We start from the raw sequence: 11,468 nt of genomic DNA, 5'->3' as shown, positions 1-11,468 counted from the left end.
GGGGGGTGGTAGGGTCCTGTGGGGGTGGAGGGGGAGATCTGGGTGAGGAAACCAAAAGTCAAGGCTTAGTGGGGGTGGGGGAGCTGGGCTGGGGGGAGCTGAGGACAAATCCAGGGAGGATGGGCAGGGCAGGAGGGAGACGGAGCCCCGGGGACAAAGAGGAGGACACAGACAGACAGAGGGCCCCCACCTGGGCCAAGCGCTGCGGGGACTGGCCGCAGAGCCCCAGGCAGCCTGCAGGCCAGCAGCTCCGCTCCCAGCCCTGTGCCCGGATAAGCAGCCCAGGGTGTCTGCCCAGAGGCCCCGACGGGGCAGCCACGGAAATGGACAGCTACGTCAAGTGTAGAACACTCTACAGCACTGAAAACGGATGTACCCGGCACAGCGGGCAAGCTGGGGAGCTGAGGGCCGAGACTTCTCAGGGCTCTGGCGGTTCCCCACTGGGCCCTCGCAAGGCTCCGTGCAGGACTTAGGTTCTGATGGGTGCTGGGGGCTTGTCTCCGGGGTCTGGGGAGGGGCTGCTGGAGGGTCTTACTCGCTTCCCTCCCCTGTGATGGAGCAGGTGCCAACCTCAGCGCCCCTGGGTCTCTGATCTGGGCTTCCCCAGCTCTCAGTCGCCCTGTGCCCCAGCAGCTGTGACACGTCATGCCTGGGCCGGGTTTTCTGTCCCTTTTGTGGGTGTGGGGTCTCTACTGTTTCCTCTCCCTGCTCTGGATCCTGGGTGGGAGTGGCTGTGGAGTGCTGTGTCTTGTTCACGTTCCCTTTAAAAATGCAAAGCAGGAGCCAGCACTGTGGCACGGTGGGTTAAAGCCCTGGCCTGAAGTGCTGGCATCCCATATGGGCATTGGTTCGAGTCCCGGCTGCTCCACTTCTGATCCAGCTCTCTGCTGTGGCCTGGGAAAGAGTAGAAGATGGCCCAGGTCCTTGGGCCCCTGCACCTGCATGGGAGACCTGGAGGAGGCTCCTGGCTCCTGATTTCGGACCAACTCAGCTCCAGCTGTTGTGGCCAATTGGGGAGTGAACCAACAGATGGAAGACCTCTCTCTCTCTGTCTCTGTCTCTACTTCTCTCTGTAACTCTTTCAATAAATAAAATTGAATCTTTAAAAATATGCAGTGCAGGGGGCAGGCATTCTAGCATAACCAGTTAAGCTGCCTGCAGTGCCCGCATCCCATCTGAGTCCTGGCTGCTCCACTTCCCATCCAGCTCCCTGCTGTGGCCTGGGAAAGCAGCAGAAGGCGGCCAAGTACTTGGGCCCCAGCACTCACGTGGGAGACCCGCAGGAAGCTCCTGCCTCCTGGCTTTGGCCCAGCCCAGCCCTGGCTCTTGTGGCCATTTGAGGAGTGAACCAGCAGATGGAAGATACCTCCTCTCTCTCTCTCTGTAACTCTGCCTCTCAAAGAAAATAAACCTTAAAAATAAATGCAAATTGGCTCAGGCCCCCCGGCCCAGGCCCTGCCTGGCTCCTGTCTCACTCCAAGCTGCCTCCATGGCCACAAAGCCCCTGCCCCAGCAGCCTCCCCAGTCCCTCTCCGGCCTCGCGTGCTAGCCTCTGCCCCTCACCTGGTCTGCTCCAGCCACTCTGTCCCCGCTCTGTTCCTCGGACATCAGGCAAGTTTCTGCCTCAGGGCTTTTGCACCTGCCTCCCCATCCCCTGGTCTTGTTTCCCTGACTACCACATTTGAGACAATGAGGTGAGGACCAAGGCTGACAGAGCTGAAACAATCGGCCCCAAGGGACCAGCGTCCACTGTGTGGCCCCACAGAGCTCCTCTGCCGTGCCCTTGCATCGCCGTGGTAACCCCGCCACCTGTTCACAGTCAACCAGCCGACCAGGGTGGGGTTCTCGGAGCCTCCACCCTCCAGCACCCTTCTCTGCAACTTCCACGTCTGTCTTGCAAAGTTAGTTCTTCTGGGAGTCTAACCCACGGCCTGCCCCCGCTCACACCCACACCCCCGTGGGCTGGGAGTCGGCTCCTCTCGGGAGGCAGGCTGGATGTTGGCAGAAGTTCTAGAAAGAGCGGGAGTGCGGTGTGTGTTGGTGCGTGTGAGTGTGTGCAGGCGCTCGGGGGAGGGCGAGCGGGGTGATTCTTAAAGGGCCACTGCACAGTCAGTCCCCCCGCCCCCGCAGGGCCCCTAATGATATGTCTAATTAGCAGCCCCCTAATTAGCAACGACGCAGGCATAATTACAAACCTGCTGGGATCCAAAGCCAGGACTCTCCCCCACTCCTTCCAGGCTCTGGGCAAAGCAGGGGGCACCTGGCAGTCACGAATTCATGAAAAGTGGGGGTGTCATGGGGGTCTGCAGCACAGCTCGGGGCTCAGTCCCCGGGGCCCCGTCGCCCAGCTCAGGCCCTTCCCTGCACCGCCTGGGCTCCTCTCTCTGGCCTTGACGGGGGAGGCTTGGGGAAGCATGGGATAAATATTTGTGCAACGGAAGACAGAGGTCTGTGTCCTGTGGCTGGGGCAGCCTCACTCCCTCCACCGGTCCCCGGCCCCGCCCCCGGCCCCTGGGCAGTGAGGAAATCTAATCTGGGTTTAGTTGTAGGGGCGGAGGGATCAGGTTTAGTGCAGGGTGGGAGAGGGGTGGGCAGATGGCAGGCACCAGCGAAGTCCCAGCCATCTCTCTCTGGCCCCTTGTGGGCCAGCGTCGAGCCGGGTCTGTGGTGTGCACCCCGGTTCTGCCCCACGCCTCTGGGGGCCTTGATGTCCTCCTCTGAAGGGTCCCACCTGGCACTGCCAGATGGGATCCCCCCCATCTCTCTCACTCGGATGCCCTGAGGCAGGGTGGGGATGGCTCCTGATGGTGGTAGGGGAGGGGGCGGGGGCGGGTGTGAGCCAAGCCCATGCACCCCGTCCCTCTCCCCATGCATGCACAGGGCTTCCGGGTTCCAGGCTGTGATGCACAGTGGGTAAACTGAGGCCCAGAGTGGGGACAGGGCTGGGCTGGGTCACGAAGCCAGGGGCAGGGCAGAGGTGGGAAGTTAGATGCGGGGCTCCTAACCTGGTCCTGCTAAGACTGCTGGGGTGCATCATGACAGGCCCCACCCCTGGACTCAGAGGGCCTTCTCGGAGCCCCAGGGGGCAGGCAGAAGAAACCCTGGAGCTCCACCTGCGAGGGAGGCAGGTCTGAGGCAACCATGCCGTGAGGGGGAGGAAAGGGGGATGTGGGGAGGCCTGGCCGGCCTGACCCAGCACCTAGGGCTGTGCCTGGGCTAGGGAGGTGCTCAGGAGCCGTCTCAAGAATGAATGAGGCAACAATCAGACCGACAGCAAGGACTGGTCCGGTTCTATGGACAGGAATGGGGGCACTCGACTGAAGACAGGGCTGGGCCAATTCCACTACCTGGGCTCCAGATTAGGCTACGAGGAGGACCGTCCGCCCAGTGCCAGCGACAGAGCAGGGGAGAGGAGAGCCCTCTGGGCTCCAGGGAGAGGGGGCGGGCGCCAGCTGGCAGGACGGAGGGGGCTTGGCTGAGAAAGGGATGGGAGTTTGGACATCAGGCCTTGGGGGGTGGGGAGCACCTGCAGGTGTCCCTCTGCCGGGGGCGGAGACAAAGGTGTGTAGGAGGAGTTAACCCGCTCCGGGGAGAGGGAGAGGGAGCCGAGGCAGGAATACCCAGAGGCAGAGATGGAGCCGAGCGAGATGGGAAAACAGTAGATCTGGACAGAGTGGGGACAGACGGACACAGGCACGGGACAGCCCAGACGGCAGGGAGAGAAGCAGGGATGGCGCAAGACGAGGAGCGTGGGGACAGGGCGCCGGGCGGTCAGAGACCACAGCCAGGCACGGAGAGACAGGGAGAGACGGGGATCCGGGGACAGGGGCCGGACAGAGACCAGACCCGGACACAGGCAGGCGGGGGCGGGGGCGGAGGCGGAGGCGGCAGCGAGCTCGGGGCCGCCCCACCGGGTGGGGGCAGGGAGTTCTCCCCCTCTCCCCCTCGGCGCAAGCCCCAGGCCAGCTCCGGCGGGGAGGGGGATCGCTGGAGGGGCTGCTGCTGGCGCCCCCGCCCACAGAAGGGCCCTGGCATTCGCGCTCTGGCTGGGCGTCCCTCACCCTCCAAACCCAAGCCCATGGAAAGCGGCTCCTGGGTCCTCCAGCCGCCCCCTCCCCACCCCGCACCTGGGCAGCACCAAGCTCCCACGCCCAGCGCTGGGGTCGCCTACCTGCGGCTGCAGCCTGGAGCGGGTCCCCCCAGCCCTGGGCTGGCGGTGGTGGGCGACTCCGCCCGAGGAGGGAGAGACTGGGAGAGAGGGGAGCCGGAGACTGCGAGGAGCGCCGGGAACAGGGGAGGGAAAGGGGAGCGAGGGAGGAGAGCGGGAGGGGAGGGCCCCGGGGAGGGGGTCGGCGAGGGAGGAGGAGGGGGCGGGGAGCGGGCGGGCTGGAGGGCGGAGCCGCGGGGAGGCGGTGCGCGGGCGGCGCGGGCGGGAGGCGGGGAGGGAGCACGCGGGGCCGAGGCCGCTGAGCCTCCGACCCGGGCTCCGGGTTCAGCACCAGGGGCTGGGGACAGCGGCGGGGGCGAGCGCGCCAGCGCGCGCTTCACCGGTATCCCCAGCCCCGCGCGCATAGGCGCGCGCACCTCTCCAAACCATACAAGGACCAGACGAGCCACACAGCCACAAATAGTTCCGGGCTCCCAGGACGGGGCGGGGGAGGGCGGGCAAGAATGCCTGACCCGAGCCAGATCCAAATTCACACGCTGCGCTCGCACGAGCAACCTCGCGGAAGCCCCAAACAATCACAAAGGCACCCATTAATAATAGTAACAAGAGCTGCCATTCAGGCGGCGACCGCCACGTGGCAGGCACTGTCACAACATTTTTTTTTAATAAGCGCCTGACACATGTAGACACAATCAACCCTCCTGCCAGCCCTGGGGGGTAGAGGCTACCCTTAGCTCCATTTTTACCGACAAACAGAGGCACCGGGTAGAGGGGGCGGGCGAAGTGCTGCCCCAGGGTCCGCACCCCTACTCGGGGCACCACTCGTGCCCCAGGCTGGGGACTGGCAGGGACAGGAAGCAGACTGCAAAGGTCCAGGCCGGTCCCGCGGTCACACTCAGGGGTCCTGAAGCAGACATGAGCACGCACACCTGCTGGCTTCCCCAGGGCACCCCTCACTCCCTCCCCTCCCAGGGACGGGAGTGTGAGCCCAGCCCACGCAGCCCGGCAGGTGGGAAGAGACCCTGCTCCTGCCCACTGCCGGCCCTGGCTGGGCGCCCTCAGGCCTGCTGCCAGGGCAGGGAGAGGATCCAGCTTCCTGTAGCCTCCCCGGCCTGGGCCTGGCTCCTTGGGACGGGATGGGGACAGGTGGCCGAGAGCTGGTGGGCTCCTAGCTCCCCAGACTGGGGCGAGAGGGGCCAGGGTGACTGGGGCGAGAGGGGCCAGGGTGACTGTGGCCCCGCCTTGCCCCAGCCCGGACCCCGTTCCTCCCAATTCCAAGGAAGGGAGCACAGTGAGAGGCGGCTCCTGGGCTCCCCCAGCCCCTGGTGGAACCTTAGTGGCCTCCAGCAGGGAACAGCCTGGGCTCCATCTGTGCACCCGTAGCCTCGGTGGGACGTGAGGCAGTGGCTCCTGGCTGGGGTCTAACCTTGGCACAGGGCCCACGCACAGCAACTGTCGGGGTCCCGCCTCAGCATCACTGATAAGGAGTCTAGCCTCAGACCCTCCACACAGCTCTTGCCACCCACAGCCCTTCCTCTGGATCCCGCTGCAGTGTAGACCTTTGAAGAGGGCTAAAGATAGCATCTCCAAAGGTCTAACCTCAGACTTCTGTGCTGGGTGGACCGTGCAGCCTCATCACTGGTCTAAGCCCAGGGCTTCCCACAGGGGTCTAACCTCAGACCCCTGCCTTACATTTGACACTGTTTGCTCCACAGCGGTTTCGCTTTAGCCTGTCTGCCCTGCCTCTGGGCCTGGCCCCGGCTCCCCCGGCCCACGAGGCCCCCTCCCTGGATTCTGGACAGCGCGGAGCCCAGCACACAGCAGGTGCTCAGCGGATGCCTGCCAAACAAAAGGATGACGACACCTGTGACAGCCTTGTTCCTCCAACACAGAAATCCTTGTTGGCTGGATGAGTCTCGTCAGGACGGGAGGGGGCCGAGTGGGACACTGGGGCACACGGGAAGGAGGGGGCTCGCCAGGGCCGGGGCCCCTCTATCCTGGGGGCTCCCCATGACTGGCCCCAGGCCCACGAAGAGGGAGGGTATGGCTGCTCAGGGGGCTGGGGACTCAGCAGGCCCCGGAGCCGCCCCGCCCCCCAGGCCTTGTGAGCGCCGTCTCCTCTGCTCTACTTGACGCCGAAGCCGTGTGAGCACCAGCTCCGAGGCCTGGACCAGGCTGTGCTGTGGGCAAGGAGAGGGGAGAGCGAGCTGAGACGGAGCCAAGGGCTGCAGGCTAGACCACAGTGGGCCGGCCTGGAGTCAGATAACCCTGTAGCCAGGAGCTCGGCCAAGGTGGAGGGCAGAGAGCAGAGCACAGGTGTGTGTGTTGGGGGAAAGGGGTCTCTGTGACAGAGGCTAGACCCCCCGGGGGGGGCATCAGTGAATTTCCATGGGAGGAACAAAGTCTACACTCAAAGGTAGGGAGCTGTGAGCTTCCCCTGCTGGAGGCGGGCTGAGGTTAGACCACAGGGGACGGACAAAGGCGAGACTCAGCCGGAATGGGCACGTCAGTGTGGCAGGGAAGCGGCAGATCACAGTGGAGGGCGGGGGGATCTGTCACAGCTGCAAGGACAGAGTTAGAGCCCAGCTGGAGGGTCTGAGGTTAGACCTTAATAGAAGAGACGGAGAGGCCAGAGTGAAATGGCTTAAAAAGGATCACAGGGGGCCGGCGCTGTGGCGTAGTGGGTAAAGCTGCCGCCTGCAGTGCCAGCATCCCATCTGGCTGCCTGTTTGTGTCCCCGCGGCTCCTCTCCCATCTGGCTCTCTGCTAATGGCCTGGGACAGGTGCTCGGGCCCCTCCCACCCACGTGGGAGACCCGGAAGCAACTTCTGGCTCCTGGCTTCAGCCTGGGCCAGCCCTGGCTGTTGTGGCCATCTGGGGAGGGAACCAGCAGATGAAGACCTCTCTTCCTATGTCTCTCCTTCTCTCTGTGTAACTCTTCCTAAATAAACAAATCAGTTTAATGAGGGATGACGTGCCAGGGGTCACAGTACAAGGGAAGCCCTTCCTCCCATAATCGGACCCCAGTCTCTGCCATGGAGGTCTAACCTCAGACCTCACCATTAACTCTAACCCCAGTCTCTGCCATGGAGGTCTAACCTCTGACTTGGCCATTAACTCTAACCCCAGGATCAGACTAGAGGAAAAAGGCCATGCAAACACTGCAGAGGGAGCGGCCAAGATTCGAGCAGAAATGCCCAGGGATCCGGAATCAGAGCAGAGGGAGGAGAAGGCAGATGGCAGCTTGGGAAACAAAGGTGCAGCCGGAGAGGTGCGGCCTGGTAGAGGGGCCGAGGTTAGACCCTGCGCCACTGGGATGGCTGCATGTTAGTCCCTAACGTAGGAAATGGCAGTCATGGTGCTGCGGGACACCAGAGGTCAGAGTGCAACAGAAGACCGAGGGGTCACGCGGCGGTGGGCAGGTCGCTGGTCCCACGGCAGGCGGGAGGGGGAGGGTGGCTGCAGCAGGGCCGGTGGCCGTGGAGAGGAAGGGGGCTGTGGTCAGGCTGCAGGGAAGGGCAGGATTCGGGGCAGGTTCCCGAGGCCGGGGGTGACGGATGCTGTGCTCAGTGGTCCCTGGCCGACAGGGACCGCCCCCAGAATCAGCCTGCAGCCAGCCCAGCTGGTGGCCTGGCTTCGCCCAAGCACCCAGGCCCCCCTGCCCCGAGGCCCCGGGGCCCCAGGCTACCTGCAGGATGTGCACGCCCTTCAGGGAGACCACGGCCAGCTCCTGCAGCCCGTCCCCGGTGAGGTCCACATGCGCCATGGCCAGCAGTGGGCTGCAGAAGCTCCGCTGCCACAGCAGGTGGAACCCCGGCTCGGCCTCAGGGGGCCCGGCCTCGGGGGGCCCGTACTTGTAGCAGAGCAGCTCCTGCAGGGGGAGGGGGCCCGGTCACTCGGGGGGGGCCCCGCGAGGAGGAGGCAGGTGGGGGGGCGGGGCCCGTGGCCCAGGCCCCACCTGTCCGTAGGTGGCCACCAGCACTTCCGGCCGTCCATCCAGGTCCACGTCCGTGACCAGGCCGCAGAGGACGCTGTCAAACTGGTCGCTGCCAGGCAGGAGGAGCTGGTCCCTGAGGCCCCGGCCCAGCAGGTCCCTGCGGGGTGGACGAGGCAGGGCCTGGGGTCCCTGGCAGTGGCCGCCCCGTGGCCCTCGGGGTCCCCTGTGGACGTCGTCATAGCCCCAGCAGGGCTAACCCCCTCCCTCCGCCCCGGCTGGTGCAGGCTGGGGAACTGGGCAGCCCCGCCACCCCCGAGGGCTCCTTGCCGGCTGAGCCTGGGAGGGCGTGCCCTGCCCCAGGAGCCCACTGGGCCGCTTCTGGAAGTTCTCCCCTCCACCTCTGAGAGCCAGAGGCTACACACGGGCCAGCATTCCCATCCCCCCACTGTTCCTGCCCCCGGGGCCTCAGCAGTCCCCAGGAGACAGCTTCCACGCCCTCGGCCCCTCCCCAGGTCACACGGTACCCACAGGGACCTCCTGTGGAGAACAAGGCCGGGCCCAGGGTGCAGGTGCAGGCCCCAGGCCCTCTCACCGGTACACCACGGCCGGCTCCAACATGCTGGCCACCAGCAAGCTGTGCTCTTCCCGATGCGGCCCGTCCCCGGGCTCTGGAGAGGCACGGGAGTGGGGGAGGGGAGGGAGAGGTCTGTGGGGGTGGGCTCCAGGCCCTCCTGCACACCCCATCCCCTCGAGGGAAAGACTGGAGCTGGTGCTAACAGGGGTAGGGTCAGAGGCTGGCCTGAGGCCAGGTGCCACGAGGAGAGACAGGAGTTAGATGGTGGTTTAAACAGTCCAAGGCTAGACCACGACAGGAGAGAGAACACAGGGGAGTCTCAGGCTGGACTGCAGCAGGAGAGGAAGACAGCAGAGCAACCTGAGGGGTCGAGGGGTCGGGGGACAGAGGCCAGGTCAAGGGGAAGCCAACAAGGGCCAATCACAGAGGCGGCGGCCAGCCCGGGGAGGCGGGGCCCCTGTGAGGGCAGCAGCGGCAGCAGGGCGATCAGAGGAAACCACAGCAAGGGAGGTGCAGGTTAGACCATGAGGGGACGGCAGTGGACACGACTCCAGGGCAGAGGTCTGAGGCTAGACCAGCATGGGAGGATGTGGAGGACCCAGCAGATGCTGGGTCTGGGTTGGACCACAGGGCAAACAGATGGCAGAGGGAGGATGGGGCTGCCACGCTCGAGGGTGGGAGTGGGGGATGCAGGAGAGGGGGGAGTGGGTGAGGGCCCAACGCTTTGGGAGAGGGGCAGTTGGCTCCCCTCCCCCACCCCTGCACCCAGAGCTCACCGTCTGGGCCCGAGAGGCTGAACAGGATCACTCGGGACACGGGGCCGTCCTGCAGGACCGTCCACACCTGCAGCACCTCTGTGAGGAGGGTGCGGACTCAGGGCCCAGCCCCGTCCCTGGCCCCACCTCCCCTCCTCGGCCCCGCCCCCACCTCGGCTCTGCTGGTCCACGTGGGCGACACGGACGTAGCCGCTCTGACAGCCGAGGGCCGAGAGGCGCCGGGTCGTGCCCGGGAGGCTGCGGACGTCCAGCCAGAGGACGCTGGGCAGGAGCGGGTGGATGGACGGACAGACGGACGGGACAGGCCATCATGCACCCACGCCCCACACAGCCCTCCCTCCAGGGAGCAGCCCGGTTTCCCTGGGGGTCCTTCCCCACACCCACTCACTGGGGTCCCCACGGCTGACCGATTTCCCTGGGGGCCGGAGCGCGGCCGCTGCTGCCTCCCTCCCCGCTGCCCAGGCCCCCTAAGGCCGCCGCCGGGCTACCTGCTGGGCAGGTCTGTGAGCTCTGGGAACAGGTTCTCCACCGGCTGCTCCTCAAACTGGTGCAGCCCCTCGTCCTGGGGGGAGCGGGATTGAGCCCCGGGCAGCGCCGGCCCCCGCCGGCCCCGCCACCCTCAGCCCCAGCCTCACCTCCTTGTAGAGGTGGATGGCAGGGTCGTTCCCACTCAGCAGAAACACGGTCTCCAGCTGACCCCCGACCTGGACCCTGCCCGCGGAGCGTCCAGAACCTCAGTGTGGCAGAGCAGCCGCGTGTCCGTGAGCCCCGCTCCTGCGGGACCCCTGCGGCTCCGGGACCCAGGCCCTGCAGCGGCTCAGGGCACAGCCGGCCATGCGCAGCCCCAGCTGCAGGTCTCCCGGGCCCCTCAGGTGCTGCTTCCAGTCTCCCCCCTGCAGGTGCGTGGAGCAGCCCCCGAACACTAAGCCTGCGACCCCTGTGCCAGACCCCGGGGCCTTGAGACAGGGGAGCGCTGTGGCTCCTGTCCCGACCCTCGGGGCTCCTGGCGTCCACCACCCTGCGGAAGTCTCAGCTGGGCGTAGGGGCCCAGCGGACACTCACTCTGCATGGCACAGCTGGAAGGGCGTGAACTGGAGCTCCAAGTTCAGGCAGCTCTCTGTAGGGGGCACAGGCAGGTGGGCACGGGACACCTGCCAGACCACCCCCCCCAGCTGCTTCCCAAGCCCCACTCACGGGCGATGGAGTCCAGGTTGTACTCAGAGCCAGGCTCGTAGTCGCAGTAGATGTTGAGGAAGGGGCTGCCCTTGTCCCCGGAGTCCTGGGGGGTGGGGGGAGTGGCCTCAGAGGGAGGGGCGGCAGGCTGGGGGGGCCCAACCCACGTGGAAGGGGGCAGGCCCTCAGGTACCTTGATGAACGTGATGCCCACAACCAGGCCCCTCTTTGGGGGCGACTTGTTAAAGGTGTCGATGGAGACAATCTCAGCGTCCACTGGAGGGCAGAGGTCAGAGGTCGCGTTTCAGGGAGCTTCGTGACCCCTGATACCTCCATACTTGGGTGGCCGCTGACCCTCCCCACGTCCAGGCCCCTACTGCCCCTGCGCTGGCACCAATGATCCCGCCAGTCACTCTGATCCACTGTCTTTTTTGGGGACCGCGCCCAGCCAGGGTTTCAGAAGTCTTCTCAACCCTGCGCTCCACGCGCCGCCCGCCCCCCAGCTCTAGGGCGCCACGCACCGGGGATGTAGTTGAACTGCAACTCCTTGGCCACCGGCCGGATTTTCTGTCGGAGGTCTTGGTAGCGGAAGCCCAGCACCTTGCCTTTAAGGGTGGCGGCCAGCAGCTCCCCGCGGCCACCGGCGCCGCCTGCCAGCCCGTACACGTTGCTCTGCGACGAGAAGCGCGTGAAGCTGTCCTCGCGCAGCGGGCAAGGCCCCGCGGCCACGACCGCCTCTCCCATCACGCCCCTCAGCCACCCAGCTTCCCGGGCCGCCCTACCCAACCCGGCCCACTGGGCCGGGAGCGATCTGAGTCACCGGCCGGCGGCCCGCCCGTC

General features: G+C 65.9%; 1 protein-coding gene across 2 annotated transcripts; it reads right to left on the bottom strand.

Annotated features, from left to right (window-relative positions):
* Window positions 1-4,834: 4,834 nt before the first annotated feature.
* Window positions 4,835-11,459, bottom strand: KPTN (kaptin, actin binding protein). 2 transcript variants are annotated; one of them, XM_062177129.1, is made up of 12 exons: window positions 11,150-11,459; window positions 10,822-10,904; window positions 10,650-10,734; window positions 10,518-10,572; window positions 10,091-10,166; window positions 9,944-10,017; window positions 9,607-9,716; window positions 9,456-9,533; window positions 8,698-8,773; window positions 8,127-8,262; window positions 7,857-8,039; window positions 4,835-6,348 (listed from the first exon to the last, which is right to left on the bottom strand). In XM_062177129.1, the coding sequence occupies exons 1-12, from the start codon at window positions 11,370-11,372 to the stop codon at window positions 6,220-6,222; spliced, it is 1,308 nt and encodes a 435-aa protein (XP_062033113.1). In that variant the 5' UTR covers window positions 11,373-11,459; the 3' UTR covers window positions 4,835-6,219. The 2 variants fall into 2 exon arrangements, with proteins under 2 accessions (XP_062033113.1, XP_062033114.1); XM_062177130.1 differs by lacking the exon at window positions 8,698-8,773 and having other exon boundaries at window positions 6,262-6,348.
* Window positions 11,460-11,468: the final 9 nt, after the last annotated feature.

The sequence above is a fragment of the Lepus europaeus genome, chromosome 19, assembly GCF_033115175.1.
Source record: "Lepus europaeus isolate LE1 chromosome 19, mLepTim1.pri, whole genome shotgun sequence".
Classification (NCBI taxonomy): Eukaryota; Metazoa; Chordata; class Mammalia; order Lagomorpha; family Leporidae; genus Lepus; species Lepus europaeus.
The sequence above is the reverse complement of the archived record's forward strand: the minus strand, read 5'-3'. Positions and strand labels throughout refer to the sequence as shown.